At 41.4% G+C, this 27,574-nt stretch overlaps 2 protein-coding genes across 2 annotated transcripts in view; one reads left to right on the top strand and one right to left on the bottom strand.

Moving 5' to 3' along the window:
• Positions 1-1,597: 1,597 nt before the first annotated feature.
• On the bottom strand, positions 1,598-4,421 carry LOC138946264 (putative 2'-deoxynucleoside 5'-phosphate N-hydrolase 1). Its single transcript, XM_070317799.1, has 4 exons — positions 4,195-4,421; positions 2,816-2,878; positions 2,409-2,519; positions 1,598-1,838 (listed from the first exon to the last, which is right to left on the bottom strand). The coding sequence occupies exons 1-4, from the start codon at positions 4,331-4,333 to the stop codon at positions 1,729-1,731; spliced, it is 423 nt and encodes a 140-aa protein (XP_070173900.1). The 5' UTR covers positions 4,334-4,421; the 3' UTR covers positions 1,598-1,728.
• A 3,282-nt stretch (positions 4,422-7,703) lies between these two features.
• LOC138946271 (very long-chain specific acyl-CoA dehydrogenase, mitochondrial-like) overlaps positions 7,704-27,574 on the top strand; it is a 31,355-nt gene continuing 11,484 nt past the window's right edge. The window contains exons 1-14 of the mRNA XM_070317813.1: positions 7,704-7,850; positions 8,555-8,684; positions 9,053-9,128; positions 11,630-11,694; positions 11,933-12,041; positions 12,745-12,839; positions 15,228-15,359; positions 16,605-16,718; positions 17,785-17,867; positions 18,767-18,861; positions 22,093-22,196; positions 23,141-23,245; positions 25,449-25,535; positions 26,113-26,175. Coding sequence (XP_070173914.1) covers positions 7,777-7,850; positions 8,555-8,684; positions 9,053-9,128; positions 11,630-11,694; positions 11,933-12,041; positions 12,745-12,839; positions 15,228-15,359; positions 16,605-16,718; positions 17,785-17,867; positions 18,767-18,861; positions 22,093-22,196; positions 23,141-23,245; positions 25,449-25,535; positions 26,113-26,175 — 1,332 coding nt within the window. The 5' untranslated portion in view covers positions 7,704-7,776. The remainder of the gene's footprint in view (positions 7,851-8,554; positions 8,685-9,052; positions 9,129-11,629; positions 11,695-11,932; positions 12,042-12,744; positions 12,840-15,227; positions 15,360-16,604; positions 16,719-17,784; positions 17,868-18,766; positions 18,862-22,092; positions 22,197-23,140; positions 23,246-25,448; positions 25,536-26,112; positions 26,176-27,574) is intronic.

The raw sequence follows: 27,574 nt of genomic DNA, 5'->3' as shown, positions 1-27,574 counted from the left end.
TCACCCTCTCTGGATGAGTTGCACATGTCAAAACAGTTGCAGAAACACAAACCTCAAAACCGTTAGGCTTTTTCGCTTTTTTTCACTTTGGGCAGCGTTCACTCTAAATGTGCCGCCTATAAAACGGACTCGTTTCTGTCCACAGCCAAAGCTTTCATAACACAAAAATGGCTATAATTTTTATGACTGCTAAGGCAGTATTTGGTACATTTTAACAGTGTGTACCCCGAGTTTCTACTGCAAACAAAAAATAATAGCAAAACCTCAAAGTATGTGTGAATCCCCTAATATGGACCACCTTCAACAAATCGAAGAAAATAAAAACTAAAGGCAATTTTAATTAATTCATTAAGAAGCTTGCTGAAAATAACCTATAACTAGCCCTCGAGATTTAAAAAAATATAACAAATAGTCTTTTTTGTGTGGAAGTTGATAATTTCACTTATTTTCACTCTGTTTTTGATAAGCTTCTTCAGTTTCCTGGTGTGCTTCAAATAATGCTCTCATCAACCCGAAACAGCTAAATCTAAAGCATATTTGAATTAGTCTGACTTGCACACTAAGTTGTATCATGTTATCAGTTTTGAAGTATAGGGGGCTTTTTACAGTGATTCGTGAAGGCCGCTTCACTGGTCCATATTGGGCGCCCAGGCTCCTAATATGGACCATTTGTGATTTTTTCTGTATTTAATTTTTGCTGAAGGTCTATCAAAGCTATTTCACTCTAATTAGGCCAAACTGTTCAACTAAGAGAGAAGGACTACCAAGCACAAAATGAAACTTCTTCGCAAGAAAACAACTTGAGCTAGTTATCAGCAATAAACAAAAAGTGGTCCATATTAGGGGCCCTTCCCCGACATGTGCACGTACGCACACGAACACTTCTGTGCAAGTGCATGTGCACACGCCGCATCATACACGCATGCACACACAACTTGAACATCCAAACATACGCACGCAACAAAACCGTTAGACTTACACGAGTGAATTTGACCCCTTTGGCCGTAGCCTACAAACACACGCACGGACGCCCAAACAAGCACATGTGGACACATGCACACGAACACTACCGCACATGTGTAGCCTATACATGTACCCACACATGCACACACAGGCATACAGACATACACTTTTGTTTCATATATGACACAAAAGTCGACGGCATAGGCCTACATCCTGAAATTGTTTTAAATGTTTCAATTGTTGAATCATACAAGACTCGGCGTCAGACAGAATGGAGTCGTTTCCCAAGGGATAGGAAAGTAGGCGACAGACAAACTATAGAGTCGTTTCATGTATCAAACGAAATTCGGCGGGTTGACCAACATAACACACTAGCAAAAACATCGGCAGCAGGATAAGTGAGTCGCTTCCTGCAAAGAAAATGGGTGTTGCGACAAACTGAAAGCGTTCCATATATGAAACGACCCTCGGCAGCACTGCAGTCGTCTTCTTCAATCCGGACCCCACTGTACTAGCTTACAAATAACGTTCAATTCATTCAAAACAACTAAGTATTTCCACATTATACTTGAAAAACACTTGAGAGATTAAAGACAGACATGTGGGTTTAAAAAATAAAAAATAAACGAAACACTCTCAAAAATCATGTTCGGTTTATTACAATTTCAATAAAAAAAACAATGCCCTTTAGAAATCATGCTTGCTGAATTACATTTTCAATAAAAAGGTTTTTTTAAAAGCTGGTGTTTGCTTTAAGTGACTGTATTACAAACTTGCAAAAAATGTTTTCAATATCTCAGGCAGTTCTTCTTTGTAGTCTTTGCATATCAGTGGAGATCCGTCACCTTCTGCACCTCGAATCATTGCTGACAGCCCTGAAATACACGGTTCAAACATCTTCATTACCCTCTTCATACACAAAAAAATAACAACTAATAAAACTAAAACTCAAAATAAAGAAAACATTATTATGTACACTTGCTCTTCCAAGTATTAGTTTTTTCTAAAGCAAGAGGAGTAACTCTGTCAAAGTTCTTGGAAGACTAGTAAGATAATTAAATGTGCAGCTTTTGTAAGCATGAAGGTGAAAGGTATAGGATGCAAAATCAATGGAACCTCTTCTTATTCTTGTTGTTTATAAAATGTGTGGGTGTGGCAGAGAGCACCAGAAAGTGTTAAATGCATGTGCAAAAAGGGGATAAATAAAACATAGTTTATATAGGCAGCAGCAAAAAGAAAGGGATAAATATTTCTCGGACTCTCGGGGAAGATGCCTGACAGTAACATCGAGACAGCAAAGCATAAACAAAAGCCCTTAACAGCCCCCTCCCCCCCCCCCCCCCCCCCCTCTTCCACTTTCTTTTGGTCTCAAGGCTTACAAAGAGAAACAAAGAAACAAATAGAAAGAGGAAGAGTGAGGAACAAAGGAAAAAAATCTCACGCACTTTTTCCAGTCTGGGGACGATAGAGACACAAGATTTTCTTGTTGAGAGCAACAGCACGACCAATCTCATACCCCACTCCAAGCGAAGTTTGTGTGCATTCTGCTACCAGCGCTGAAATATCAGAATACAGTAACAAACTGAACGGCATTGTCCATAATGTTGTCAGTGTCCAGTAAATGCAAGATCGTGCGTGCGTGCGTGCGTGCGTGCGTGCGTGTGTGTGTGTGTGTGAGTGAGTGAGCCAGTGTGTGTGTGTGTGTGTGTGTATTCGCGTGCGTGCGTGTTTGCGTTTATGTGTTTGCGTGTGCTTCTGTTTCACTCTGTGTTTATATGTGTGTGCGCTTCTGCATGTGCATGTTTATGTATCTGTGTGTATAGTATGTGTGTGTTAATATATTATTACTTACCATCAGACTTATGAAGCCATTCCATGTCTCTGTCGTGAATTTCTTTGTCATCCGTATTGAGATCTGAGAGAGAATAAAAAATAAACACAACAATGTTAAAACTTACTCACGGCAATCAAAACAAATCAAGAGAAACACATTTAGAGTGGTAGTAAACCGCCTGAGGAAGAATTACAAGCTAGTACAATTTAAAGTGTTGTTCTTCACTGATGCAATTGCAAGTTGCAATGAGCAATCTTTGTTTCGCGCAACTTGACCTGTTCCAACTTGAGTATTAAATGTTGTTTCAAACCAAATTGTGTTGTTTTGTTTTTTCCTGTTTCTATGTTCTTAAGAATTTTGAACAAAATAAAAAATCATCATCTTTGCAAATGAGACAATGACAAAAGGTGACGTTTTCATGTCAGTATGTCCCAAATGACATCACCAGTACATTTTTCATTCTATCTAATCTGTTTTCGTTCTATTTTTTCTAATAACATGCGTTAAAAATTGATTGCCAACTGGAATGGAAGAGCACAAAAAGTGTAACTTGATATGTAGTTTCTCTAGAGGGAAAAACATCTTCCACTTTCATGTCAGTGTGTCCCATGCAACATACATTTGCCAAACAGCTATGTGTAAGTAGATTATTTGTTAGTGGTATAGAAAATACTGATCAACAATCAAAGTCAGTGTTCACATTCATTTTCTACCTATTTCTTATTTGTTTATTCTTTTGGCAATGGTGAAATGTCAGCAATCGTGTTTCATTCGGTGACAGTAGACATGACACCTGACCTTTTGTCACTGTCTCAAATATAACTTTAATTCAAGATTTGATAGTTTCTTTAGAACAATGCAGCAGTGGAAAAAAATTTCATGTCATTTGTTAATGATATTCGATACTGCCATTGAGAAAATAATTATTGATAGATAGGGGCATTTAATTTAAATTTGTAATCCAAAATAGGAGCTTGCTATCCGAAGGAGTCATGCCTGAGAATAAGTATACACGTTTCTTCAGTGGCCACAAGTATCACCGGCTGAGAAGAAAAAGATATTTGTAAGCTAAAAAATAATACAACAGAAGCAACCTAGCATATTATATTCCATGTTATGACATGTATAGTTTCCGTCCAAGTGTGTCACGAAAACCTCGTAAGTTTCAAGTGGAATTAGAAGATACGAGTTTTCTTCTCAATAACATAAACCTATATTAGGTCCCTGTCAATAACTTTTTCTCACTTTAACAAGCAGCTGGAGATACAAGCTTGTCCCACGAATTAGACTACATGAGTGTCTTTCTCAGCACGTTGGCCAAAAAAATAAGGGAGCTAACTATTGTTTCAGTTCCAAAACCTCAAAAATTGTGTGACAGCTGATAGATCCATCCCCACCTTTCTCGAGCGCAGGATCCGCAACGTGCTCAGTGAAAACCTGGCCATATTGCTTTAGCTGCTGTATGATGCGGTGGTAGAGTTCACGATCATCGCGGCCCCCACGAATGCTCCCAGCAAAATAAATGTTGCGAGACATGGTTTTTGTCGTCTGCTGCAGTGATACTGATAGCAGTTTCTGGGCCCTCGTGTGCTGCGCTCGTTTTTGCGCCTTTTTTAAAGTTGGGCTTTGCGCATGCGTGGATTTTTAAAAAAGTCGTCTGCTTCACCAGTGTTCCTTATTCTTCTCAGTGTTAACAGAGATACTGAAAACTTGACTTTATCATCCAAGATACAGCCAATTGGTCCCAAGAGGACGTTAAATTCGTCTAGTCAGGCTTTATCAGTGGTTGAGGCCCGTGAGGCCTACTTCACCGTTCCAGTGGAGACTGATGCACAGTACTGGGCACCGCCGTGTCAAGTTGGGTTTGAAGCGGTTTTTGCGACATTTACAAGTCGAATTTTTTCTTTTGAATAAGCAAATAACATTTAACCATTTTTTTTTTAACTCAGTATGTCTCTAAAATTACAAAAAGGTGTAACATTCCTTTTTTAAACACTGCCTAAAACATTAAACCTTCTTCAGTCGCAAACAAATTCTAGATTTTCAATTAACAACATTACAAAAACACATTAAAAGCTATTTCGAAAGAGAAGGAAATAAAAATATCACAAAATAAAGTTAGCACCACCTTGCTGACATTCAGTAGATCTATACAGAAAGTGCGAAAATAGTTTGCCAGACTACTTCAAGAATTAACCCAAGGGAAGTAATCAATACAAACCATGTGTCAAAAGCAAGCACAGTTTCTTCCCTTTCAACAGGTAAATTGATATGTAAATACAAGATCAAATTGAATTGAATGACTTTCACAAATTTACAATGTAAATTACACGTCTCTGAGCTTTCAAAAACTGTTGTAAGCCGATAACTTGACTGTGTTTACTTATTTACTTCCCGTTGTGCCGGTTGGCATGTAGGACAGCAATAACTTAACTCAGTGTGTAGAAGTAAAAATGTTCCCCTGTAAGTTTGATTAGTCGTGGCAAACCAGACAGCATCATATTAATTTGATGTTCAGTTCGTCAGCTCGGATTTTATATTCAATCGAAGGAGGACGGCTAATAGTTACAAGTGGGCAAGTCCAAATCAAACTGAATAACTCAGCCAGCTGACAAATGTCGGCATCATTTGTACAGCTATAACTCGGCCGGTATCGATAATACTGCCTGATTAGGTTCCAGTATAGGTGGGTAGGATGTTACAGTGGAACCCCCCTTTTAAGACCCCCAAAAATCTGAGAAATTCAGGTCAGTCTTAAAAAGGAGGGAGCCTTAAAATGGGGGTAAACTTACAGAGGTTATGTGCAATCTCAAAAAGCAAGGTCTCAAAAGGGAGGGAATCATAAATTGAGGGGTCTCAAATGGGAGGGAATCATAAATTGAGGGGTCTCAAAAGGGAGGGAATCATAAATTGAGGGGTCTCAAAAGGGAGGGAATCATAAATTGAGGGGTCTCAAAAGGGAGGGAATCATAAATTGAGGGGTCTTAAAAGGGAGGGAATCATAAATTGAGGGGTCTCAAAAGGGAGGGAATCATAAATTGAGGGGTCTCAAAAGGGAGGGAATCATAAATTGAGGGGTCTTAAAAGGGGGGGTTCCACCGTTTTCAGAGGGAGTTGACTGGCCATCATTTGCCAATAGTACAAATTTGAGTGTGGGGGGGGGGGGTGTTGGAGAAGATCCCATGACTTCCCTTATTGTAAGCTGCCCATGAGAGAGTTTCCCAGGTGATTTTACTCCTCTAAGCAGGATAGAAACAATTGTTACTGTGAAATGTAAAAACATTCTTGATATCTTTCCGCTGCAGCTGTGATCAATAAAAGTTTGCAAGAACTAATATAATTTATAGCTTAGTAATCAGTGCCAGGGAACAAGTCTGTGTCACCATGTTTAACATCTTCTGTGTAATTGTTACATTTATACTGAGATCTCCTTATAGGTCCCTGATACATAGAGGTGTGTTTTGTTGTTGTTGTTGTTGTTGTTTATATTATTATCATTGTGTTCAGTTACCTTCATTATATAAGTGTTGTCATCCGGCATTACAAAAATTCCATAACAGAGACCTGCCAATATGACGTCATTGAAGCGATTTTTGGTACCTGTTGAAAAATATAACTTGACACAATTTTGCTGAGGTGCGACAAAGATATAGGTCAATCGGATACTTTTTCTTATAATTTTGTAATTTCTTGTAATTGATCAACTATTCTTATGAAGCATTTAACCAAGAGTTTTTGCTAATTAGAACCGTTTCTTGATGCAGATTTAGCTGTCAAATGTGTGTTCTATTTTATTTATTTCGTAATATCCCCTAACAGCACCCCTCAAAATGTTAATCCAATGGCAATGGCTATGACGGCTTACTAGTGCCAAAACCTGGGGTTACCCATTATCACGTGATAATTACTAATTAACGCTGTCAGTTACTGTTTTCACTCGTTAGTTACTCATTTCCACGGGATAATGACTAATTTTTAGTTTTGGCACTAGCAATCCGTCAGGAAGTGAGCCAAACCTAAAATTAGTAATTAACAGGTGAAAGTTAGTAATTTTCCCGGGAAAATTACTAATTAACACGTGAAAATGGTAATTATCAAGAGAAAATTACTAATTTTCCCTTGATAATTACAATTATGAGGTTTTGGCACTAGTAAGCCCTATGACCGCTTACTAGTGCCAAAACCTGGGCCATGGGGTTACCCATTATCACGTGATAATTACTAATTAACGCTGTCAGTTACTGTTTTCACCTGTTAGTTACTCATTTTCACGGGAAAATGACTAATTTTTAGTTTTGGCACTAGCAATCCGTCAGGAAGTGAGCCAAAACTTAAAATAAGTAATTAACAGGTGAAAGTTAGTAATTATTCCGGGAAAATTAGTAATAAACACGTGAAAATGGTAATTATCAAGGGAAAATTACTAATTTTCCCTTGATAATTACAATTATGAGGTTTGGCACAAGTAGGCCCGCGTCATAAATGGCACCATTACTCGCCGGTGTGACGTGTTCATCTTTCGCCGTGTTGATATTTCGCTTCTCGGCCTCGTTGATCTAGTATAAACTCTAAACTGAACAAAACAACACCCTTCGATAGTACTGATGAACGACCTAAATTTGATTCATCCTAAAATGTTTTCCTTCTTACTCAAGGGACGTAACCACTCAGTACACGTTTTCGAAGAATTCGATTTTGGGGGTGAAATCTATTAAATTTTACCACCAATTTTCTTCACATGCAAGAAACTGACATGCTTTTCGTCCATAAATAATTTCACTTCTTAATTTTACCAGAAAACAACATTTCAGTCTTGAGTATATGTCGAGGGGGAAATATGTACACAGGCGAAAGATGAAAATTTAATCGTGACACCGGACATGACGTAGTTTGTCGGTGCTGCTGCCCTTGCCATCACAGTTCATTCGTACCCAAATCTCTCAGAAGGAAACTCCGTCACATCAACATCGGCCTCAAAAATGTTTCGATCAGCAGGATATCTCGCTCGATCTGTGTCTAATCTTTCCATCAAGAGCAAACCACAGATCTTAAGGTATTGGTGTGCACAATCTGCGTGTTACGGTTACATCTAAAGGGTATTTTTGAGGCTGAAACTCTGTTGACTTTGTCCAAAAGCTTCCCTGTCAACCATTTACTCAGACAGTTGGACTTTGACCTCTTACGTTTCATGTTTATTAACACGTCCACTAGTTGACCTCCGTCTGACTTTCCAGGTAAATTGGAAGGAATTCATGAATGAAAAGATACGTATAAATCAGTTCCAGAGTTTTCATGGTGAATAAGAAATGATCGAATAGTTCTTGAAAGTAAACAGCGCAAGTTACATAAACATCCTTAGACCTATCTGTTTCAGTGTTTGGTAACAATAACATGGTAACATCAGATTCGGATCCACTCCCATTAATATTCTCAATCTTCAACTTTTCATGAAAAATTCGTGTAAACAAGCTTTATTTAGATTATTGGAAACAGATTTGTTTCATAAATGCACCATTGCATCATCAGATGAGCTTTTTAGGATACAGTCAGTCATACACATGTCTGTATCATGATTGATCTTGAAGTTGACTACTTTGACTGTACGTTTAGTTTTACAGATTCTAGTCCTACTTCTACACAATTCGTGTGGATCTTCATTCTCAAAGAAGCACAATTACATGTATTGAGAATAGATCTGTGAACTCCCTGTTCAAAACATGAGTACCTTTAAGTTTAAATCAATTTATGGTGTACCAGATGTGCCGACAACTCATCAAGAGTGATTCCATCATCATGCCGATCAACTGCCGCTTCACCAGAACCCAGACAGGAGCCTGCAGGCAAAACATTACCGAACACCAAGAAGGAAGCATCTGCTTCTGCTCAGGTCAGTGTTTTAAATTGTAATTTTGGGAGAAAGGCAGTGTTCGTATATATTGTGCTTTGATTTTAATCAGATTGTTGTGCCGAATTCACAGTATTGCCGAATCAGGACAGACAGCAAATAACGTTATACTAAAAAAGAACAAAGTCTAGGACCAGGTTATTCGCAGTCTGTCCTCTCTTTGACTGATTTCTTTTTTTTCTTTCTCTTTCTGTCGCCTCTCCTTGTTTTAAGTGTAACTGACGAAGACAATGGTCGAAACCGGTCTGTTTTTATTGTTCGTCAAGTGTTTCTGGTACTAGTGAGTACCATTTTTATTGTTATCTTGTTCTATACAGTACAGTTAGTTTTTGCTTTGTTTGTGTCCACAGGGGGAGTCCAGGTCCTTTGCCATGAACCTCTTTCAAGGCAAGATCGCCACAGAGCAAGTCTTCCCTTTCCCAGAAGGTGAGCTGGAGCAAATCAGTAGCAACTAAAGAGATTTGCTAATTTGTCAGTGATGGCGCTAAGGCCTAAAAAAAAAATAGGTGTGGTTACGGTAACCCGACCTACCCTATTTTTAGGGGCCGACCCTATAACTTTTTATTACATTTGTAAAAAATTATAAAAAAAAACACACAAGAAAACGAGTGCAGAAAACGCAATGAAAGCGAAAGCGCCCGAGTCGCACACTTATTTCCCTGTCAAGTAGGTTTAATTTGTACACATTAGAAAAAAAAGTTTAAAACAAAAAAAATTGATTGCATACCTTCCTACCCTATTTTTTTTTGGCTCTGTTACCGTAACCACACCTATTTTTTTTTTGGCCTAATGTTTGTTCAAACTGGTACACAAACTTTTATGATGAAAACTATCCAGAAAAAAAGGTAGGCTGGTCATTGGAACCCGGAACAGTCCAACTCAGAGTACTGGTTTTGTTGTTTTACCAGCAAAAAAAACGGTAGTTCTAAAAATCAAGCGGTAGGTTATACCGGCAGCCAATTATTTTCCGATATTTTCTCATTTCAACCGGTAAAATACTGGTAATTACCAGTTAACGCCAATATTGATTTGTGGAATTGGGTGCAGTCACTGTGCCACGCCACCCTGGTGGCTTTGATTGTCAAATGTGATTACAACTGATGTAAATGGTGGTTGCTGGATTGATTTCAATGTTTGAAGAGCAATATTTATGAAGTTTCAAATTAACATACAACACTAAAAATGGCAACTTTCTTTTTATATATTTGCAAATTATCGTTGTTTTGTCAGCTGTTCCTGTGATGTTTATTTGATCTCTAGTTATCCAATGCTATGTGTTTGATTGCTAAGACAATAGTGTTTATCATATGTCAAATAAATGATAATTCCTGTGTTGTTTTATGTGTTGTACCGGTGGGTTGATCAATACATGTAGCAAACATACACTTGATTATGACGTACTGAAAGGCTTGTCTCGTTTAGAACCGTCGCTTCTTTTGAAGACTTTGTTTTTTTTCTGTGATTTCCAGTTCATATTTTCTGGAGCTACATTTGTCTCCAATTTTAAGACTCTCACTCTTTTATGCCCACATTTTCTCAGGTTTTGGATGTCTCGCTCTTAACCCCTTCACTGCCCACCCCGTATGTAATACGTGGTCATTTTCGGTTTGTCCTACGCCCATAACCGTATCTCATACGTGGGATTTGTGTCAACAACATTTCAGGACATTTCTGAAAACTAAATGGGAGGTAACCACTGTCCAAGTACTTGTAGGGGTTCTAAACACAGTATAAAATTTCATCTCACACGGCATCACTGCAGAGCGCCTAGAACTGTACCCACGGAATATGCGCGATATAAGACTCATTGGTTGATTGATTGATTCTTTCCCATAGACCGTTCGGATAATGCTGTTATACTGTGGCAGTGAAGGGGTTAAAGGGATGGGGTGTCTGCTCTAGTGTGTATTGCCCAGTTTGTTTGTTTGTTTGTTTGTTTGTTTGTTTGTTAGTTCATGGGCTGAAACTCCCACGGCTTTTACGTGTATGACCGTTTTTACCCCACCATTTAGGCAGCCATACGCCGCTTTCGGAGGAAGCATGCTGGGTATTTTCGTGTTTCTATAACCCACCGAACTCTGACATGGATTACAGGATCTTTTTCGTGCGCACTTGGTCTTGTGCTTGCGTGTACACACGGGGGTGTTCGGACACCGAGGAGAGTCTGCACACAAAGTTGACTCTGAGAAATAAATCTCTCGCCGAACGTGGGGACGAACTCACGCTGACAGCGGCCAACTGGATACAAATCCAGCGCGCTACCGACTGAGCTACATCCCCGCCCCGTATTGCCCAGTGATATTGACCAGGGATGGCGAAATCGTCTGCCCAATCGCCAGGGGAGAGTTAAAAATCCGCCGGGCTAGTAGAAACCGCCTGGCAACTAGCCCGGCTGGCCAATGAAATGCCAGTGTCATTTCTGCCGGGCTAGTGACTTTCTTGAAGTTACTCACCTGGCCGGCAGGTAAACATTTTGAGATTTGTCCATCCCTGTTGACTGTTGTCCTTTTAGGTAAAAATGTTTGTGTTGCTTCAGTACTTGGCGCTGAAAAGACGCTAGATTTGTTTTTATGTATATATATAGATATATATATATATTTATTTTCAGAGCAATCTTGGGTGGGGGTCAGGGGTACGGGAGTGTCTACTGTGAGGCAAAAAATATATATATATAGGGTCGGAAGGTCGGGATTTTTTTTTTCTTTAAAAAAACCCCATATTTTTAAGTTATTTTGCCAAAAAACAAAGACTTTTTTTCTTTCCCAAATGCCAAGAATAAGTCTAGGGTCGCACGAAAAAATAGGGTCTGTCGGGATACCGTAAACAGACTTCTTTTTTTTTGTGCCTAACATGTTATGCTTGATAATTGCTTGGGCGTAATGTTGCCTATTGTTATTTTCAGCACCAATGTTTGTGTGTTGTTTCAGTGCTAGATGATGAGCAGAAGGAAATACTACAGATGTTGGTGGATCCATGTGCTAAGTTCTTTGAGGTAAGGCTGTTATTGTTAGGGGGTTGTCTCTCTTTGTTGAAAACTGCCATAATTATGAGATTAAGATGCATTGCCATTGTTAAAAACAAGAATGCTTAATCTATGCAGCTTTCAGTGGTTGTTTTTGTGTGTGTGGGTTATCAATTATTACACATTCCATGAATAACTATTCTTTTTTGCTACGTTTGATTTTGTTCTCAAAAATAATAAAAGGGAAATCAACTGCGTGTATTGACAGGAACAGAATGACGCTTTGAAGAACGACGCCATGGAGAAGATAGATGACACCTCTATGCAGGGACTGAGAGAGATGGGAGCTTTTGGTCTGCAAGTGCCACAAGAACTAGGTCAGTCTGGCTTCCTGTCACAGGCTGACTCTGCATAAAACTCAGTTACTCTGCATAGACGGAGTTGTTTCCCTGCCAATGTTTTTGGTACATCGGCAGACGGTTACCCATGAAATTTGGAGTGACTGTTTGTGAAGGGGTCTCACTGCTGTTGTCACTTTGTATACTCTTGTGAACCTTCGGGTACCCATGGAAGTTTTTGAAGGGCTTTTAATTTAGCTCTAAAAACTATCAACCCTGTTTGACTGGCTTTGCCTCGAAAGGTGATTGTTGTTCTTCTTGCACTCAGTCTGTGAGTGTGTGCATCAGAAATAGTGCACCTCCGTGATTTTGTAAATATCTGCCAAAGTTGAAAAAATCTCTGCACAAAAAAGTCTACCCCAAAAATGTCAAACAATAAATTATATATCCCCCAACTTTGACAACGTCAGAAAACATAACCGCTGTTAATTGATGGTACGTTTAATTTTTGACGAAAGATGACATTCACAGGTACATGGACCCAGTGGTTTTTGTAGTGGGCAAACAGACAAGTAACTCAAAAATAACTTGTGAATGTCTTGTTTTGTAAAAAAATTGAACATTCCATTTGCTAACATTTCTTGAGAATTATTATTGTGGATTCTGGAATGTAAGCAGTCTGTCTGTTTGTATTCGTCTGTAATGTTACAACACACACACAGCTGATTCACTCCTTGTACAGGGGGACTTGGACTGAACAACACACAGTACGCTCGTCTGGTGGAAATTGTTGGAGCCCATGACCTTGGTGTTGGAATCACCCTCGGAGCTCACCAGGTACGCACTTGCAAACAGGAGAGAGAGAGAGAGAGAGAGAGAGAGAGAGAGAGAGAGAGAGAGAGAGAGAGAGAGAGAGAGAGGAGAGAGAGAGACAGAGAGAGAGAGGAGAGAGGGAGGGAGAGAGAGAGAGAGGAGAGGGAGAGAGAGAGAGAGGGAGAGAGAGGGAGAGAGAGAGAGAGAGAGACAGAGAGAGAGACAGAGAGAGAGACAGAGAGAGAGAGGAGAGAGGGAGGGAGAGAGAGAGAGAGGAGAGGGAGAGAGAGAGGGAGGGAGAGAGAGAGAGAGAGAGAGAGAGGGAGAGAGAGAGGGAGGGAGAGAGAGCAACACTACAGTGAAACCGCCCTTTCCATGCCTCCCCAAAGCAAGGAGCATTGGGTATTTAACCCCTTCACTGCCCACCCCGTCTGTAATACGTGGTCATTTTTGGTTTGTCGAACGCCCATAACCGTATCTCATACGTGGGATTTGTGTCAACAACATTTCAGGACATTTCTGAAAACTAAATGAGAGGTAACCACTATCCAAGTACTTGTAGGGGTTCTAAACACAGTTCTGTCCCATAGACCGTTCGGATAAGTTACTACTACGTGTTGAAAACTGTGTTAGAAATGTAGAACCGATCTATAGCATTCACAATGGCGGCCGAAAGTCGGACCTCAACTCGTAGACCTGTTTTCAAGCGATACAGTGTTCTGGAAGCTCTACAAGAAGTGATTTATGGATTACCACACAGAAGAATACTTTTATGGGCTGTAATGTGAGTACCTAATGTTTGACACCAGTTTTAGCAGTGTTTTGTGTGGTTTTACGTGCTGCAATGTGTGTGTGTGTTTAAGTCCGGAAACTGTAATTTTTGACAAAAATGGTCATTATATCAATTTTACTATAACAATCACAAACAAAGTCCAATGATCATGTCATCCTATAATAGCCAAGGGTATAAGCAAAACACATGCCAAAGATCTAAGAGATATCTCAATAAATGATCGAGCAGTGAACAGATTAGTGAACCTACCGAAGAAAGCGAAATTTTGCCCTGGCACACAGCAATACCAAAATGCTGTTATACTGTGGCAGTGAAGGGGTTAAAGGAAGGGAGGTCTAAAATGTGGGCAAAAACACAGAAGTTATGAACAGAAAATCTCAGAAAGCATGAGCTTCGCTTCAGGAATGCGACTTTGAAGGTGCTAAGGTTGTGCTTACCTGACAACACCGCAGGTACAGCAGTTTTCTGTGACAACTGATTGTTAGTAGGCGGCATAGTGGGCGGGGATGTAGCTCAGTCGGTAGCGCGCTGGATTTGTATCCAGTTGGCCGCTGTCAGCGTGAGTTCGTCCCCACGTTCGGCGAGAGATTTACTTCTCAGAGTCAACTTTGTGTGCAGACTCTCCTCGGTGTCCGAACACCCCCGTGTGTACACGCAAGCACAAGACCAAGTGCGCACGAAAAAGATCCTGTAATCCATGTCAGAGTTCGGTGGGTTATAGAAACACGAAAATACCCAGCATGCTTCCTCCGAAAGCGACGTATGGCTGCCTAAATGGCGGGATAAAAACGGTCATACACGTAAAAGCCGTGGGAGTTTCACCCCATGAACGAACAAACAAACAAGGGGGCATAGTAGGGCCACTTCTGAACACCATCAAAGTGACTCAGCACTGCCATCTTCAGAGGGTAGCCTACTAGTACTACAGCGACCTGACGTCCCTCCCTGGAGTGTCTGTAAAATCAATAAGCCTGGCAGCAGAACAAAATTCGGATGTGGATTGAGCAGTGGATGCTGGGACGGGGCGGTGTGAGCGCACACCGGGACAAGGAACAGGTGTCAGGGCAGCGGCAAACAAAAAAGCAAGGTCTTAACTCATTGTCTCCCAGGTACGGATATATCGCTTCCTGTAACGTCCATCTAACGCCTGCATTCCAGCGTGTTGATACACAGTTCTACACAGTTACTACAATTCTGAATGACCTGCTGCAGCTTGGTCAACATAGGTGGGGTAGAAATTGTTGAAAGGGGTGTGTGTACAGGAGCTGTGGTTCCACTGTATTCGCTGTGTGTCTGATTTCATATGAAAAGTTTGACAAAGCTGAACTCATCTCGGAGTCAGTTTTGTCGCACTTGCTTCCATTGTTTAAGATTCAAGGTGAACTATAGATACCTGTTCTCTGTTGCCTTAAAAAAATAAAACAAAAGTAAAATGGTAACAGCATTCATATTTGATAGATGAAGATTGATGAACACAAGAACATAGCACTTATACTATGTTGCGAAATACATTTTTTTTCTATTGTTTTGGCTGATGTTCAGTGCCATGAAACAGCATTAAACATGTGAGTGAGTTCCTCTGTTGAAATGAATGTTGTTTTGACCTTTTTTATTTGCAGTCCATTGGCTTTAAAGGTATCCTGTTATTCGGCAGCCCAGAGCAGAAAACAAAGTACTTACCTCCCCTCGCCTCGGGAGAACAGATGGCCGCTTTCTGCCTGACTGAACCTGCTTGTGGCTCTGATGCCAGTGTAAGTCTGCATTTGATTGGGCTGTTTTGTTTTGTTTACTTTGCTATGAAATGTATTTGAGTGTGGAAGTATATTGATGTTGATTTACTTTTATGAAGAAAGGGCCACGAAACGAGGTTTGAAAGATTAACTCATTTGGGGTTTTGAATGCAATGTGCAAAGTGAATAAACGGGTTGAGAATTCTGTTTCATTTTTGTGAGAAAGAACAATTCAACACACACAAACACAGAGAGCAAAGTTCCCTGCAAGTTATGGAGTCTTCCTCAAACTGTCGGTGATGTGGTATAATGATACCTGCAATATGAAGCCCCCCAATTAAAGTGCACCCTCCAAATAACACTTTCTTTTGCCTTTATGACTCACATGCGAAGCAAAAGTGAGTCTATGTACTCACCCGAGTCGTCCCGGCGTCCGTCCGTCCGTCCGTCCGTCCGTCCGTCCGGAAAACTTTAACGTTGGATATTTCTTGGACACTATTCAGTCTATCAGTACCAAATTTGGCAAGATGGTGTATGATGACAAGGCCCCAAAACACATACATAGCATCTTGACCTTGCTTCAAGGTCGCAGGGGCCATAAATGTTGTCTAAAAACCAGCTATTTTTCCCATTTTTCCCATTTTCTCTGAAGTTTTTGAGATTTAATACCTCACCTATATATGATATATAGGGCAAAGTAAGCCCCATCTTTTGATACCAGTTTGGTTTACCTTGCTTCAAGGTCAAGGTCACAGGAGCTCTTCAAAGTTGGATTGTATACATATTTTGAAGTGACCTTGACCCTGAAGTATGGAAGATAACTGTTTCAAACTTAAAAATTATGTGGGGCACATGTTATGCTTTCATCATGAGACACATTTGGTCACATATGATCAAGGTCAAGGTCACTTTGACCCTTATGAAATGTGACCAAAATAAGGTAGTGAACCACTAAAAGTGACCATAATCTCATGGTAGAAAGAGCCAATAAGCACCATTGTACTTCCTATGTCTTGAATTAACAGCTTTGTGTTGCATGACCTTGGATGACCGTCACATGTATTTTGGTAGGAAAAATGTGTAAAGCAGTTCTTAGTGTATGATGTCATTGCTAGGTTTAGCTGAAGGTCAAGGTCATGTAAAGGTCAAGGTCAAGCATGTGAGTCGTGTGGGCTTTGCCCTTCTTGTTCACTATTAACCTTACTCAAATATATTATATCACAAGGATGTTCTGTCGTGACAGATACCAATATGTTTTATTTGCAGGCTATCAGGACACGAGCCGTGTTGTCAGATGATGGTAAACATTATGTGCTGAACGGTAGCAAGATCTGGATCAGCAATGGCGGGTTGGCTGAAGTTTTCACTGTGTTTGCTCAGGTGAGTACTCTTTCTCACTTCTGCTATCATTCTTTTCCAGGGATCAAGTTAAACAGATATTTCTGTTATTATACCAGTAGAAATCTCAAAATACTGGAAATGAAATTGTCAACCGGTAATACATTGACTGGCAGATGTTATGAAACCACTATGTATGAGATACATCATTTTTTGTCCACCACTCCAATTTTTAGGTTCAACAGCAAGAAATAAACCCAAAAAAAGACAGTAGTTAGTCTGATGAACCTCTTGTGGTTTGAAGGTCATTGTGATTCTTTCTTTATGTTTGCCCTATGTATGTATTAACATAAACCTTTGCTCGTCTTTTATTGAATTCATTAATCCCCTCCTTCGGTTTACTTTTTGATGACTTGCTTAGTGGACCTGATGCAAACTATTTCAGTTCCAAGTGATGTTTCTATTATTTCTTTTCCTCAACAAAATTGCTGACAAGTTTTGGCAATATAGTATTACCCCCCTTTTAAGACCACCTCCCCCCACCCCCGCCCAAGTTTGCTGGATCTCAATGTTGTTGTTTATTTGTTCAGACACCTGTTACTGGCCCGGAGGGAGAAACCAAAGACAAAGTGACGGATCTCAATGTTGTTGTTTATTTGTTCAGACACCTGTTACTGGCCCGGAGGGAGAAACCAAAGACAAAGTGACGGATCTCAATGTTGTTGTTTATTTGTTCAGACACCTGTTACTGGCCCGGAGGGAGAAACCAAAGACAAAGTGACGGATCTCAATGTTGTTGTTTATTTGTTCAGACACCTGTTACTGGCCCGGAGGGAGAAACCAAAGACAAAGTGACGGATCTCAATGTTGTTGTTTATTTGTTCAGACACCTGTTACTGGCCCGGAGGGAGAAACCAAAGACAAAGTGACGGATCTCAATGTTGTTGTTTATTTGTTCAGACACCTGTTACTGGCCCGGAGGGAGAAACCAAAGACAAAGTGACGGATCTCAATGTTGTTGTTTATTTGTTCAGACACCTGTTACTGGCCCGGAGGGAGAAACCAAAGACAAAGTGACGGATCTCAATGTTGTTGTTTATTTGTTCAGACACCTGTTACTGGCCCGGAGGGAGAAACCAAAGACAAAGTGACGGCTCTCATTGTTGAGCGCTCACACGGAGGTGTCAGCCAGTGAGTGTCCATCTTGCTTCATGCGGGGAAGGTTGTTTAGATAGGCAAGTGCTGACAGGCGCAGTGGCATGGTGGTAAGACGTGGGCCTCCTAATCAGAAGGTCGTGAGTTCCAATCCCAGTCGCTGTCGCCTGGTGGGTTAGGTGGAGATTTTTCCCATTTTTCCCATTTTTCCCATTTTTCCCATTTTCCAGGTCAACTTATGTGCAGACCTGCTAGTGACTTATCCCCCTTTGTGTGTAGACGCAAGCACAAGACCAAGTGCGCACGGAAAAGATCCTGTAATCCATGTCAGAGTTCGGCGGGGTAAAAACGGTCATAATGTAAAAATCCACTCGTGCTAAAAACATGAGTGAACGTGGGAGTCTAAGCGCATCAACGAAGAAGAAGAAGATAGGTTAGGAGGACGTTCACAACTGTGTTATGTGCTAGTTTCAGCAGTGTTACCTTGCATGGTCTTCTTCACTTTTTGAGGAATCGATAGGCTGCCTTGTACAGTGCGAACGGAGAACTGAAGATTTTTTCTCAGTTATGAGTGTTTTGGGTAAAAACAGAATCCATCTGACTAATTACTACAGAAAGAAGGCATGGTGTTTGGGTTTTTTTGCCAATTGGCAGATTTTCAGCACTAGAGATCATTCTGGAGATCCCCAGATTGCACAATTTTGCCTCTCTTTTTCTTTTTTTTCAAACATTTACTGGGGGGGAGGGGGGTAGGGAGCATGCTTTCAGGGGTTTTTTGTTTTGTTTTTTTACAGGTTTAGGATCTCATGCCTGGAGAATATTTCATGACCTTGATTTTTCAAATGCAAGTGGCATCTATAATTGAACATTATCAGGAGCAGAACTACCTCCCTTGCACTGTATTCCCTTCTGTACTGTGAATGAATTCTTTGCAGCGGTGCCCCAGAGAAAAAAATGGGAATCAAGGCCTCCAACACAGCAGAAGTTTACTTTGAAGACGTCATGGTGCCAGTGGAAAATGTCCTGGGAGGTTAGTGTCTCGGAAATGTGAGGTCTAGATGTTCATTCACAGTGCTCTGATTGTAATGCTATTTTAATCTTGGTAAATGTTGAGTTTCAGTCATCTTGCGCTGGTAATTTTAATTGTGTTGGGGCATAATATATTTTGTCTTACTTTATTGTCGTAATTACAGAATACAGTGGAACCCCCCATTTAAGACCTTGTTTTCTCAGACTTTCTATTCGGTAGCTCAGTTGGTAGAGCACTGGACTTGTGATCGGAAGGTCGCAGGTTCGAATTCGGGCCGGGACGGACACGGGTCAACTTTATGTGCAGACCCAGAGACGGAAGCCATGTCCCACCCCCGTGTCATCACAATGGCACGTAAAAGACCTTGGTCATTCTGCCATAAGTGCAGGTGGCTGAATACACCTAAACACGCAGACACCTGGGTAGCGCGACTCCGTTGCTGCTAGCTTTCCACTGGGAGGAAGCTACCCGAATTTCCCAGCAATGGGACAATAAAGTAATGAAAATGAAAAATGAAATGAAATGAAATGCTCATAACCTCTGTAAATGTACCCCCATTTTAAAGGTCCTTGTCTACATTTTTATACCGAAATCGCCATTTGACCATTAAAATGCAGAGTCTATTATCTACAATTATCAACAATACACCCCCTTTCGATCAGGAAAGACGAAGCCAGTGTAGCCGTTTGAAAATTCATTGTAGTATTCCAGCGTAGTACTCATAGTAGGATATCCTTATTTGGAAAATGCCAAGCGCAAAACTCCTCTCAAATCCCGTGCATTTCGTGCGTTTAAAAAAAAGCGTGGACAGTGCTCCAGTGTCAAACTGTTGCTGCACTTGTTTGGGCGTGGCTATAAGCATAGTGACATGAATTTGATTGGTCAGTATTTTTAGGCAAAGCACATGTTCTCAGCAAACAGAAAACAAAATATTGGAAGCGTGAGTCACGCTACCCAAAAATAAAATCATTTTTAACGTCTTTTTTTTCTATAACTTTTTCCCCCATGGTTCATTTATCATCTGACATAACTTTTTAGCGAAATCTAACCATAAGATTATTGAAAAAAAGCAAAAATGTAGACGACCACCTTTAAGACTCCCTCCTTTTTAAGACCTCATTGTTGTCAGATTTTGTTTGTATGTCCTAACAGGGGGGGGGGGGGGGGACCACTGTGGCAAATTGCTTCTTTTTTTTCTTGTTTGCTTTTCCTTTTCGTTTATCTACATATATATACCAGGCATGGAAATTGTCCGCCGAAAGGCAAATTTCCGCCGAAATTATTTTTTGTTCCGCCGAAAAAGCAAAATTGTCCGCCGAAAAAAAAATATGGGGGAGGCAAAAATGGTTCTGAAAACTGAAATTAATGGCAAACTTGGAGCTCAGATGTCACCAAATTGCACAATTTGGGTTCTTTGGACTTGGAGACATTTTTGTAAGGGGGGGCATGCCCCCGGACCCCCCTAGTAAGGCTTTGCGCTGTCGACTTTGATATTACCTACACATTTTCAGCCTTTTTTACTTTTTTCAATTTCCATGCCTGATATACTAAAATAGAACAGCGATTTTACAAATTAGTACAGCAGTCCCTGCAATGTACGGCCCCCGGCGTGAGCGGACACCTGACATGTACGGACACATTTGCTCGGCACGGAGTGTTTTCCTTCTATATTTGCCCCCCCTTAAACGGACACCTGCAAAACGAGGACGCGGACACTCATTTTCGATCCCAACAACAGGTCATACCTCCAATGTACGGACAGACCATCGTCAAATGTTCACCACAACAAAATCGATAACAGATAGTCCGGCTCTTGGTACAAAGATCACAGCCGCAATGGCGTGACGACAGTCACTGGTAACTTGAGTGCACCTGTACCCATCAGGAGGGGGGTTAGTTTTGGTCAGGATTGGAGTACATGCGAAGATGCCAACATGAAACTGCACTGTGCTCTTTATTCTTGTCTGTTGGACGTAAACAACAGAAACCACAGTTGATGAAGGTCCTGAGCGAAAGAGAGGGAAAAACCGGCCACAGTTCTCAGCATCGTGTGTCTGTGTGTAACCTCTTTCATTGACAAGATACTCTTGTTTCCCCTCAGCCTTGACCAGTGAGTCGGTTGCCTAATCTGTGAACCCTTCAGTTGTCTTGCTTTGTCAAAAGTTACGACACAGTCAACTGGTTTTGCTCTGAGTGAACAGTTGGAGCTGGCCTCTCTGGCCACAGCCCCAAACAGTACATGGCTGGAGGGAGTGAGAGAGAGAGGGAGCGGGGGGGGGGGGGGTGGTGGAGGGGTAGCTGGCTAAACTCTGTGGGGTGTCCGGTGTCACTGCATGTCAGCAGGAAGAGCATTGGACAGAAATAGAGAGGTGTACTCTTCCACACAATTTCCAAGTATCAGTTGTCACGGCTTGGGGTAGGCATTAGTGAGGGAGAGTGGGAGCTGTGTTATGTACAGTGTATTTCCGACTGAAGAGTGAAAAGTCACTGACATGCCACATGATCGGCATGCAGTCAATAAAGCCAGACAAGATGAAAATAAATTACATGATTATGACATGCAGCTCTATCTGCTGCTATTTATTCAAACTGGTTTTCAAGCTTATTCTTGCAAAGCATCTGCACACGCTCCTCTGTGCTGTGTTTGTGTGGCTGCTTTCGTATGTCAGTGCATGGTGAGTGTGTTCACTGCCTTGAGGATTTATTTTATCTCTTCTTTTCAACACTTTTCATACAAATCATTTTTACAGAACGTTTAAAGAAGTATTAGGAGTTTATTGTTTAGTAGCCACAAGAAGTGATTAGCATAGACTCAATCCTGTTGTTTGTGTGTCTCTGTGTGAGTGTATGGGGGAGGGGGTGGTGTGGTCACCCCTCCCGTGACCGGACACCTGCAATGCACGGACAGTTTTGCTATGGCCCAAGGGTGTCCGTTCATGAGAGGGACTGCTGTAGTTCATCTGAGTTAATGCCAAACATCTAGGAGGCAAATTGTTCTCTTTTGTCTGTTACTTCATTGAGTGGTATGGCGTAAAGGGTAGGAGAAATTGTTGATTATAACCTTATTTTCTTGCAAATGTTTGAACCTGTAGATTTTAGGGCATACATCCACAAACACACAAACACACAAACATTGCTAACACACAAACACACAAACACACAAACATTGCTAACACACAAACACACAAACACACAAACATTGCTAACACTTTTCCTTTTACTGCACAACAGGTGTTGGCGGTGGTTTCAAGGTGGCCATGAACATTTTGAACAACGGCCGTTTTGGAATGGGGGCAGCTCTGTCTGGCACCATGAAGTACTGCATCTGGAAGGCGGTAAGTTGAGCCTTTTGCTGACATGGAATTAGGGTTAGGGTTCAGGGTTAATTGCACAAACGTAAAAATTGCCATTCAAATTTGCCTTTATTTGCAAACATATTTCACGGAATCGCAGTACATGTTCACACCGTCATGCTACACGACATTTGCGCCATGCATTAGCTGAAACATCTCTATTTACAACATGCAAGAAAAATGAGAATAACAGTAATAGAATCTTTCCAAAGCTCTGTGCAGTTGAAAACAGACATCAAAGAAATAGTTATACATGTACAGTGGGCGGATAGAGATAAAAATCGTGCTGCTTTAAGAATAAAATAAAATGAATTCATATTAATGTTTTTCCTTCGTTTTCTCAATTGGCGCAGTAGCATAGTGGTTAGGACATCAGACACGAAATCTCGAGGTCGAGAGTTTGAATCTTCGCCAGGGCGTTTATTTTTTTCCCTTGATCTTTCTTGAAGATAAAATATGATCCGACTTTCAAGCGTTTTCCCTGTCATACAGTGAACCCTGCAATGTAAGGCACCCCCCCCCCCCTAATGAGAGACCATCTCCCTTGAAAAGATAATTAAATGTTCCATTACCTCACATTTCTTCTTCTTAGATTCATTGTAATATGAATCGTACTGGCCACAACAGGCTCAATGCTCACATGAACCGAAAGTTCAAGCTGGCGCCATCACCAACCTGTGCCTGCGGTCAAGAAGACCAAACAGCGGAACACATCTTACAGCGATGTCCCTAAACTAACTGATGAGGAACGAAAAGAAGTGTGGCTGTCGCCAATTCCCTTGCAGACCAAACTATACGGCAGTCGACAGGAGTTAGAGAAAACGACAACATTTATCACCAGTGCTGGATTGATCGTGTAACCTCTGCGAACGCCAAGAAGAAGAAGAAGATTGTAATATGATCAGAGTTGTTTTTCTCTTGTCAAGGTGGAGCATGCTTCCACCAGGATGCAGTTTGGTAGCAGGATCGATTCTTATGGCGCCATCCAGGAGAAGATTGCTCGCATGACTATGGTGCAGTTTGTTACAGAGGTGGGGCTATTTTTCTTCTCTATTTCTTTCTTTCTTCATGTTTCACCGAATAAATGTATTGTTGTAGGGGTGGTGGCTGCGTGTAAGTGTTGTATAGCAGAAGAGTACGTCATTGCTGCATGTTATTTGTTGATATGCATTTAACTTAGGTTATAAGTGTTAAGAGTTGAACATTCTGTTTAATCCAAGTCTGTATTTGTTGTTTTTGTTGTTCTTTGTCTGTATGTGTGTAAGTGTTGTATAGCAGAAGAGTATGTCATTGCTGCATGTTGTTTGTTGATATGCATTTTACTTGGGTTAAGTGTGAAGAGTTGAACATTCAATTTTATCCAAGTCTGTATTTGTAGTTGTTGTTTTTTTGTGGGTTTTTTTTTTGGGGGGGGGGGTGCGTTTGTGTGTGTTTTTGTTTTGTGTTTGTGTGTGTGTTTGTGTGTGTGTGTTTGTGTGTGTGTTTTTGTTGTTGTTTGTCTGTATGTATGTGTCAAAGAAGAAGGAAACTCTTGTCTCGGGTAAAGACCTGGGGGGTCTATGGTAACTGACAAGAAGTTGTACACAGGGTTCAGCCTGGGAAAAAAGGGCAGTGGGACATCTGTCCCCCTCAACCAAATTCCGATGGGACATAGTTGAAGGCAAGAAGCGCCAAAGAGGCCTGTACGCGTTTTGACCAAAAAGGTGCAATATGGTGCCATCTGAGAATTAACCGCTATAACGTGTTATCTGTGTGTTAACGTGTTATCTGTGTGTGTGTGCGTAATCCGATGTAAAGTGTACATTTGGTGGCGCAGTGGTACGTAATCTCAATGCGCCCTTTGACGCACTGAATGGAATTGTGATGGGACATTTTCAAATTTAATGCGCGAATGGCGCAGGGCGCACTAGTAAATGAAAGCCTGTGTACAGTGGAACCCCCCTTTTAAGACCTCCAAAGATCTAAGAAAATCAGGTCTTAAAAAAGAGGGAGGAGAACAGGGTCTTATAATGGATGAAGTCCTAAATTGGGGATCTTAGCATGTCAATTCCACTGTACCACGGAACAAAATCTGCAAAATCTGCAAAATCTTGAAGATTGCTTCCCTCACTGTGACCGACCTCCAGCTGGATGACGCGACTGTTCCATTCTCCCCTGCTGTCAAGAGCCTTGGCGTCTTTCTCGACTCCACTCTCTCCATGCAGACACACATCTCCTTCATCATCAAGACCTGCTTTTTCCACCTACGACGCATCGCCTCCATCCGTCGCTACCTCACCCACGACACCTGTGTCAAGCTGGTTGTCTCCCTCATCTTCAGTCGTCTGGACTACTGCAACTCCCTTCTGGCTGGCCTCCCCGCCTCATCCATTCATGGCCTACAACGAGTCCAGAACGCTGCTGCCAGGCTGACGTTGAGGAAGACGAAGCGAGACCACATCACCCCCCTACTCCGCTCCTTGCACTGGCTCCCTGTCAACACCCGAATCTCCTACAAACTGTCCACTCTGGTCTACAAGTGTCTCAACGACTCTGCTCCCGAGTACCTTCAATCCTCCCAGTACACCCAGCCCTCCGACCGTCCCCTTCATTCTGCTGCTGACCCACTCCGCCTTCACATCCCTCGCTCGAAACTCGCATCTGCTGGTCAGCGTGCATTCCCCTCCGCGGGCCCCTCCGTCTGGAACTCCCTGCCGCTTGAGCTTTACCAGAGCCCCTCTCTTGACGCGTTCAAGAGTAGGTTGAAGACTCAGTTCTTCCCGTAGCTGGCTGCGATTTTCATGTTCGACGTGATGTGTTGTGCCCCAAAAGACATTCTTGTGCTGTGCTCTGTGAGAGGTGTTTTCTTTGTGTTTAATATTATTTTGTTTGGACCTAGCTATTGATGTGTACATTGTTGTTAAACAGTAGTTTGTTGTATGTTTATCAGGGTTTGCTAGTGTGTGATAGGGTTCGTGTCCGTCTGTAGATGTTAGTTTTTTTGTTAGTCCTGTGTTGACAACTCTTCGACAAGCGCTTAGAACTGTACCCACGGAATACGCGCTATATAAGCTTCATGTTGATTGATTGATTGAAAATCTGAGGGACCCAATCTTAATGGCAGGGTTAAATTTACTGAAGTTCTGAACAGAAAATCTATGGAAGCAAGCTCTTAAAAGTGTGTTCCACTGTATCTGTCAACTGTAAGTAGTTTGTGACGTCTGTGTGATGAGTTTTCTTTGTCTGTGGTGTCAGTCCATGGCCTACATGCTGTCGGCCAACATGGACCAGGGATCCACAGACTTCCAGATTGAAGCTGCCATCAGCAAGATCTATGCCTCTGTGAGTAACTTCACCGTTGTTGTATGAGCTGTATAATAACATTGTGTTATGATCTGCCTGTTTTGAGACTGATAATTGCACCCACAGTTTGCTGTGTAGTAAGATTTATTCAGTATCACTGTTTGATTGAGTCACCTTAGAATTAAGACTCTTATGTGAACTCTTCAGAATTACTCATCAAAATGAATTTTTGGACTTCCATGGTATTGGCAACACATTTCCACTTATCCAACATTATTTTGGTTATTTATTTACAAAGATCTAAGGAGAAAATTGTTGATTTCATGTTGTTGATTTCATGTTGTTGTTTTCAGTAAACGCAATTAAAAGATATAATATCAACTTCAAGTTGTTGGCAATACTGGTGTAAAACTGAGATCACAGCAAATAGCATGGGTTACGATTTCTTTGTCCCATTTTGGGGTTCCAGTGTTTAAGATGTGTATGCTAAGATCAAGAAAGAAGGTGTTATATCTAATGCCATTTTATTTTCTGTTGGTCATGCAATAAATTAAAATGTGGGGACCAGTGGTTCTAGTTTTTGCATTCATGAAGTGTTGATGAATTTTCACTGCAGGAAGCTGCTTGGTTCTGTGCTGACGAAGGAATTCAAATTTTGGGCGGCATGGGATACATGAGAGTGAGTATATCACAGTGGCACTGTCCAACACATGAACTTCTCCTTCTTCTGCTCTCATGGGCTGAAACTCTCACCTACACTCAACCTATTTTCCACCAGTGGGTTTTTATGTGTATGACCATTTTTACCCTGCCTTTTAGGCAGCCATACGCCGCTTTCGGGGGATGTATGCTGGGTATTTTCTTGTTTCAATAACCCATCAAACTATGACATGGATTTTATGATCTTTTAACACATGAACAATGTTAGGGCTTTCTGTGGTCTTGCACCATCGTTTGCATCTTACCACTGCACATTTTTCCCCGCACTCTTTGCGTACACTACATTGGGGTGTGCACGTTAAAGATCCCAAGATTGACAAAAGGGTCTTTCCTGGCAAAATTGTATAGGTCCAATTCATTCTTCTTACTCGGCGTGACGTTATCAAATGGATCGGCTAGCTTTAGCCCTAAGGGGCACAACTCCGCTCATACTCTCTTCGCGCCGCCATATTGGATGCCGTCTTTGTTAGTTTTCTTCATTGCACTCTTGTTCTTTTTGCGTATTTCACTGTGTATGCAGACAGGGAAAGGCGCGAGCGCCGTAACCAACAGCGAAAACGGCCACACGACCACTCAGCGAACCGAAACAGAATCCCTAAGCTGCCTAAACGACAATAGTCAATCTATTGTCCCGAACCTACAACCCGGTCTGCCCTCGGGCGGACCACCCTCATCTTCCAAAAAGGGATAAATTGTCTCGTTGCTAAACCAAACAAACAACTATTACACCCTCCCTCCAATGAACCTGTACGCATAGTACACATACGGGGAATATAACCCGTTAATATACGACCACAGTACATTTAGTACAATACATCCTAGTACACACCATGGAGGAAAAATCCCACCATAAATCATACATAAATGATTATCTTTATTGTTTTTCTTCTTGTGAATAAACACAAGAAAGAAATGGGCTGAACAAACAAATACACGAATCACCGAGCCTTATATAAGCCTCAGTCACTGTGAGGACATTTGGGTAATAAACCACCAGTACGTGCAAGTACATCCTAAAAAGGGAAATGAATAATAGTCATCTATAAATGATTATTCTCAATTGAGAATCAAAATAATGAGGATATGGGTTTGAATAGTTGTCCCCTGACGAGGCTACCTTTCAGTTTCCCCAGAACACCTCTCTAAAACCACAAAGAAGCTATCCTAGCAATTTGAAACTGTAAATATTGCCGAACAGTACTACAATTGGGAGAGGTACTTAGGGATCTCTGGGCTGCCTACTGCATTCGCCGGGTTTGGCAGACCCTTGATTTTTACCCCCTATGCCACACAACGTGTCATTTTCACTTTTGTCGAGTCGCCACCCAACGCTCAAGCACTGTCAGAGATCGTGCAAG

The sequence above is a fragment of the Littorina saxatilis genome, linkage group LG13, assembly GCF_037325665.1.
Source record: "Littorina saxatilis isolate snail1 linkage group LG13, US_GU_Lsax_2.0, whole genome shotgun sequence".
In the NCBI taxonomy this organism is placed as follows: domain Eukaryota; kingdom Metazoa; phylum Mollusca; class Gastropoda; order Littorinimorpha; family Littorinidae; genus Littorina; species Littorina saxatilis.
The sequence above is the reverse complement of the archived record's forward strand: the minus strand, read 5'-3'. Positions and strand labels throughout refer to the sequence as shown.